The 7,024-nt window shown below is 42.0% G+C and overlaps 1 protein-coding gene across 1 annotated transcript; it reads right to left on the bottom strand.

Annotated features, from left to right (window-relative positions):
- Positions 1 to 3,531: 3,531 nt before the first annotated feature.
- LOC146754723 (uncharacterized) lies at positions 3,532 to 6,298 on the bottom strand. The gene has a single exon (XM_085527750.1). It carries the CDS (start codon positions 6,241 to 6,243, stop codon positions 4,774 to 4,776), a length of 1,470 nt encoding a protein of 489 aa, XP_085383876.1. The 5' UTR covers positions 6,244 to 6,298; the 3' UTR covers positions 3,532 to 4,773.
- Positions 6,299 to 7,024: the final 726 nt, after the last annotated feature.

Here is a 7,024-nt window from a genome sequence, read left to right as displayed (position 1 = left end):
AATCCAAAGTAAAGAGCGTAGATCACTTCTTCCTTTCATTTTTTATGCTTTTAATTCCTCTTAGCATCGGTTTGATAAAAGGGAGGGTAGTTTTGCATGTAGAATGTGCATTGTTCTGTTTTGTTCATGAATTCCATTTGTGTGTATGCAGATTTTGCTGCATGCCTGTGCCATAGCAGTCTAAGAAGTCTTTCCACTGTGAGCCAGCAATAAGGAGCTCATCTGCGGGGCTGCAGGAAGGTGGGAAGGAGAGGACAAGATTGAAAGAGAGTTCCAAGTTTGCGCAAGATTGTAATCACAAATAACTGAAGATTGCTCTGAAAGATCATAGAATCACAGAATGGCATGGGTTGAAGTAAGCCTAAGGATCATCACGTTCCAACCTCCTGCCACGGGCAGCACCACCAACCTCCAGATCTGGTACTAGACCAGGCTGCCCAGGGCTCCATCCAATGTGGTTTTGAACACCTGCAGGGATGGGGTATTCACAGCCTCTCTGGGCAGCTGTTCCAGCACCTCACTGCTCTCTCTGTAAAGAACTTACCCCTGAAATCCAAAATGGATGGAAACCAACTAAAAAGACCAAGGCAGAGAAAATAGTACTGAAGTACGCAGTGCTTTATGGAAAGGTGTAGGCAGTGTCTGTTTGCATCATCTTTGCGCATCTTTACTTTCAGGCACGCTGTTGTTGAAGGCAAAGAGCAGCTGTGATCTTTTGATTTGTGCTTTCTGTTTTTGCAGGCTGAGGTAGAAGAAATGCTGAAGCGAATTCAGAGCCAGAAAGGAGTGCAAGGAATCATTGTTGTTAATTCTGAAGGTATTGTCAGTCTGTTTTCTGAGATCATGACTTACACCACTCGTGCACTTCAGGGAATAGTGGTTGCACTGTTTCCAGTTGGCGTCTCTGTTTAGCAAAGATTTTCCTGTAGTTCTGTCCAGCTTGTTAAAATTGTGTGATTGTCAGTTTAAACCAAGTGTTTTCTAGAAATAACCCTTAGAAAACATGACAGATATTCCCACACCCCCTAAGCACTTATTTTTATTTATCTTTTTATACATTTCAAATGAATAATTGATAAAGCAAAAGTAAACCACTGATGCTAGTAGAGTTAAGTGGTTATTCTCACCTTCATCTATGGTTTCAGAACTTATCCTCTCTGTCTTATTTCTGCTCGTACTCTTCTTTTAAGGTTTAAAAAGAGCACTCCTGATCCCATTCCTGTTTTAGCTCTCTAACACATACTCAGGTTCAGTGGCCACTGCAGTTGGATATGGTGATACCCAGAGGCAGTTGCTTTAAAAGCTGCGTTACTGACTCTTGCTGTCCTCATGGTGGCTTCTTGCAGGTATTCCTATCAAACGTGCTATGGACAACATCACAACCATTCAGTACACTGGCCTAATGCACAGCTTCAGCTTCATCATGAAGGCGAGGAGCACCGTGCGAGACATTGATCCCCAAAATGACCTCACATTCCTGCGGATCCGCTCCAAGAAAAATGAAATCATGGTTGTTCCAGGTAAGAGGAAGTAGACTGAAAGCAGATATCTGAGCATCCAGCAGATACTTCTCTTGTGAGGTCTGTCAAAGTCACTTGTTTTTTCTGCGGTAGAGACATTGTGAGCCAGAGAAATGAGTTCTGTGTGCTGCTTTTATTCCTGTTACCTACTCTGTTCTTTTCCAAAGGCTTTGTCCTTTGTTGCTTTCTTCAGTTGGAAACTTTTATCACTTTTTAGTTTAGTTTGCTTTTTCATGCTTGTCTCGCTCCAATTTGTAGGAGGGAGGCAAGGTTCTTTGATATGTGTATACCCGGCGTGAGATTAAGAAGCAACGGTTCAAATGTTGGTCCAACCAGTTTATTAACGTCCTAGCCGTTTTTAGGGAGATGGGGAAGGGAAGGTAGGCGATAGAGAAAGTAGGAAATATAAGCAAGGAGTCTTTGCAGATAGCAAAAGAGATATAGTCACCACCGTGGGTCCAGCGAGGTACACAGTAGGTCCGACGATCTCAGGAACTCGTCTAATCGCCGCAGGGGATGGGAGACAGCCAGGGAGCTCCGCAGCAAGCCGGTCCCGGGGATTCTTCCGACGAAGTTTCCCCCTTAGGGAATTCTCCGTCAAAGGTGTCTTTGGGAGTTTGTCTCCAAAGTCCCCAGTTTAGCGAGGGCCTTTTATCCCCCATTTCGGTGGGGGTTTTTCTTTGTAAAATGATTTAAAACTAACTTTTCTGACATTCCTGTCCCACAGATAAGCCAGCAAGGGTTGGAGGTCTCTGTTGCCAGACACAAGATTTACCACCTTCTGCAGGGGTCTGCTCCTCCCAGCAGCACCCCTGGAAAAGACTGCTTGTCTTGTTCCTGCTTATCTTTGCAGTCCTAAGCAGGGATGGCACGATAACACCCACCATTCACCCTCCTGGATAGTTAGCAGTTGCCTGTCAGAGTCTTATCATCAGAAAGGCCTCACGAAAGCAAACTTTGAGACAATAAAAGAAAAACAGTTCTGTCTTTCACACCACCCCGTGGCTCAAAGGTTGCTTGAAATTGATGCGCAAATGACCATTCACGGTGGTGAGGAAATAAAAAAAAAGTAAGCATAAGGGAAAAGAGGGATAGGTGATATGGGGGAATTAAATGTTAACAATCATCATCATTCAATCAAAACCTTGATTGATAATGCACTAACTAAACATGAGGTTACATGTAAGGTCATAATTTTTTGAGTTGACATATACACACTGATTCCAGCTTTCATTTTAGACAATTCTATGAATGGAAATTTCAAAGCTAATGTATTATTACTTATCAACAACTATGAGGTAGCAAACCACCAAAAGAAGACAGAAGGAACACAATAGCGGTGAATGTGATAGGCAGTGCCTGCAGGGCGTCCCCTGCTTCAAAGTGCACTTTGCCTTTCTCACCCATCACAGATTCTCTCCTGTTTTAATTCTTGCTAGAGATTGCAAGGTTTTTTCACATGTGCTCCATATCCGCATGGCCAGTGCATGATACAGAGCCCAGGTGGAACACCTGCTCTTAAAAGATAACAAACCACTATATTAGATCTCTCTACAATACAAACTACTCAGAAAAGTTATTTAGAGCTACAGTTACTTATTCCTATTGTTTGTTACTTGCTTTACCCATAGCTTCCTTTATTTAATTGGTAAACTTTTTCTTGTTGACCTACTCCTACTATTGTTACAAAAATCATCTAAGGGTAGTAATTCTTGATGCAGTACAGAGTGAGATGCACCCGTATCTACCAGAAAACAAACATCTTTACACTGCTATGTGCATGTTGCATTCAGTCCACTGGGGGCAAAACTCATCCTGGGATCTTCAGGTCCTGCTCTAGTGCAGCTGCTATTATTCTTCCCAATTCTTTCATTACAATCCCTCTTTCTATACAATTTCCAAGCTCCATCCACATACCCTCAATTATACTTCTGTATCATTAACAGTTCTTATACCATCAAAGCAGTTTGTCCCATTCCCTTCAGAACCCACAGATCAAACAACACAGTCCTTCAGTTTTCACAACACCCTTAGTACCATATAACTTTCCTTTAGCAATCCATACTTACATATACCATAAACATTTAAAAATCACAAAGACAGTGACAATAACCAATAGTATCAAATAAACAAGTAAAACAAATAAATAGGGGTATTTGTGTCAGCTGCTGTCCACTTGAGCATTTCCAAAGCAGTTCAATTACTGAGAGATATAAATACTAGTTTGGCAAGTTAGAGTACTGTTATAGTTTACCGAACTTTTCACAGAACAGTGTGTGGGATACCCCACATATAAACCATAAGAGGGATAATCCCAGAAACATACACATCTCTTATCAAAACTTAGACATTTTCCAACAACCATGTTTTGTATGGAACTCCTTGACTGATGTGACACTGAAAAACATCAGTGCAAAGGGTTTTAAAATAGATTTCATTTTTTACCACATCTAACAGATATTAGATAGGTCCCTTGGCTCATTTCCCAATTTGTTAGGAATTTGGAAACACTATGGAGGAGTTACATGCAAACCACAATCAGTTTGACAAAAAGGGGTAAAGGAAGGGATCAGAAGGAACGGTTATCACTGTGCAGAAAGTACCAGAAATCCAGAATGACCTGAAAAAGAAACTATGAACCAAATTGTGAAGTTTTAACAGATCCAAGGACTGATAGCAATCACAATCCACAACAACAAACAAAAGCATAATACTATTGCAACCAAAATATGTAATAAGAGAGGTAAATTCAGAATTCTAGCACAATCACATCTTCAATTTTTCTGTCACAAAACACAAATGGTTAAAGTCAGCTATCAGTCATTCTGTTCAGTGAAGGTCCAACGGGGATCTTCTGTAAAATAAAACAAAACAACAACTTGCCCTTTTGGGGCTTTGTTAATACAATTAAAAAATGAGAGAACAATCCATCGAGGAGTATATTTTACATTCCTTTTTCGGGGTGTCCTTAGCCTTCTAAGGATATTTGTTAAGGGATTTCATTAAGGTTAGGGAAACGCCTCATGTTAGCTGAGTCAGTGGACACAGGCTGGCCAGGGAGATAATTGTTTGCCTAGCTTATCAACAACTGGATTGTGACTCACAGGGGCAATTGGCAGGAGTGGGGAAGCCTTGGGACAGAAGGTGTTAAATCGAGGATCTCCTTTTGTTGTGAGCTTTCTAATAAACATCCACCCTTCACTGCCTTCCCCCCCCCCCACCTCCCACTCATCTGGGGGAGGGGGTGAAAGCATCAGCTTTCCTTGAGCTTTTGTTCTGGCCACAAGTTAACTAATTTCTCTAACCTGACTGTGGGTAATCCATTCATCAAATCTCGTGGAACACCCTTTTGCCAGCCCAATGTCCAGAGACGATTACGTTTATGATCAATATTTCGCCTACCCGTTCTTACTGGCAGTGAGACCCTTACAGTTCCACTGAGCTTTGGACTAGGTGGTCTAGGAGCAAGGGTGGTTGCTGCGAGCCTTACTTCCTCTGGTTCAGATATACTGGAAGAAGCCACAGGCCCATATTTCCTTTCATAATTAATCAACTCTTGGGCAACCTCCCCCCATGTCCATACTTTATATCCCGACTGCAAATGGTTAGAGGTTACAACTCCTAATGCTGCCCGGGTTCTTTCTCCCTGAGGCACAGCCTGTACCTTTCCTTGCAGTTGTATGCCTATAGGTTTCAGTGATTCTGGAAGCCCCCTGATTAAAGGAGTCATCCATTCAGGATCAACAGGCATCATCATAGGTGATTCATGATGTGGCTGCAGTTTTCTATCATACATCATTTGCAGACAAGCAGCTTTTTGAACACTTTCAACCAATTGATCAACTGTCCCATTAATAGCAAGCGGGTCTCCCCTTTCTAAAGGGTTAAGACCACCTGCCCAATAGGCAGCCCTCTGCGTTAGGGACCAAGGAGCACGGTTGTTACCAGTAGTTAAAAATACTCCAGGCCCCCAATAACCTTCAGCTTCCTTTTCAGTTAACAGTATTTGGTCTCCACCAGTGAGACTAACCCTCCACACATATTCCGTCTCTGATTCCTTTGGAGAGCGGCTAAAATCCTTTTTCAGTTTTGCCAATTCAGTGGCAGAGAAGGGAATTTCTTTAACATTCATTTGAGGGTCCAGATCCTCACTGTTATCAAATGTATATTCAGTTTTTATCAAAGGACGCAACTGGGCTGGCGAGTCCTCTAATTTGCCAAGCCCTTCCTTTATTCCTTGTAGTTCCTTCTGAGGAAAAGTTTTCTCTTGAGGCAAATTATGGACAGCAGTATTGCTAGTATTCTTATATGTTAATAGTTCCTTAAAAGCCATTTGCAACAAGACTGTATTATGTTGCTCTCTTTGTAATTGTTCCTCAAGGTTCACTATTTGATTCTGCAGAGTTTTTACCAATTCTTGCATTACTTTAACTGATTCCTGTAATGCTTGTATGGTTTGGGTTTCTGCCGAATGCTTTTCATCTCGGAACTCCACGGCAGCTTTTAAAGCAGCACCGAGTACCGCACAAATAAACGATTTTCCTTTCCCGGCTCGAGTATGAGCCTCATATTGTAAAACGCGAATGCGGTCGGAAACACTCTGCAAGTTATGCCAGTTTTGTCGTGCCCAATCCACCCCTGATAAAGAGGGCCGAGCACCATGCTTTTCTAAAAGGTCAAATAGCACATTTTCACTTTTCGTAGTGGCAATACTTTCACTCATTTCTCAATACCCTAAAAGATCTACACTAAGGGAAGAAATGGTACACTTAACTCCTTACCCCTCCCTAGGGAGGCAGGTACCTATCAAACAAATGCAAATGCTACAATCATTCCTCCTTTTCACAAAAGACAAAGAAGCCCAATCAACACTTACAAAGAAAGTGTAAACGCCTAAATCGCTCCTGGCTACCCTGTCAGGCCAGAAAAACTTCAAGCTTAAAGCCACACAAGTTACAAAACACTTCTAGGTTTCTCAGAAAGGAATAAACTTCTTGGAGAGGCACAAACGTCAAAAAATTACTTCCTCACTTCCCCAAGAGGTGCACACACAAAACTTTCAAATTCCAAAATACGTTACTAGATACTTAAACCACAAAAATGCGAAATAGTCTTCCCGAGGAGGCAAACACGTATAAAACAAAAGTAAATAGTCAAAATTAATTCATACGTCCCCGAGAGGTAAACACATAAGCAGTAAAGTTTCAGAATATGGAGCGGTCTTCCTGGAGAGGTGATCACATTTAAGTTAACAAAATTGTCGCTCCTTGCAAAACCAGGAGGTACATACAGAAAAATTTTGGAGTTTTTGGAAGGACAACACTCTCACGGCGGGCATCCTGCCGACTACGCCAATAAAAATGTCTCGCTCCAATTTGTAGGAGGGAGGCAAGGTTCTTTGATATGTGTATACCCGGCGTGAGATTAAGAAGCAACGGTTCAAATGTTGGTCCAACCAGTTTATTAACGTCCTAGCCGTTTTTAGGGAGATGGGGAAGGGAAGG

This window comes from Coturnix japonica, chromosome W (assembly GCF_054131305.1).
Source record: "Coturnix japonica strain WE chromosome W, WE-NBRP24, whole genome shotgun sequence".
In the NCBI taxonomy this organism is placed as follows: Eukaryota; Metazoa; Chordata; class Aves; order Galliformes; family Phasianidae; genus Coturnix; species Coturnix japonica.
This window is presented reverse-complemented; position numbering and strand designations above follow the sequence as displayed.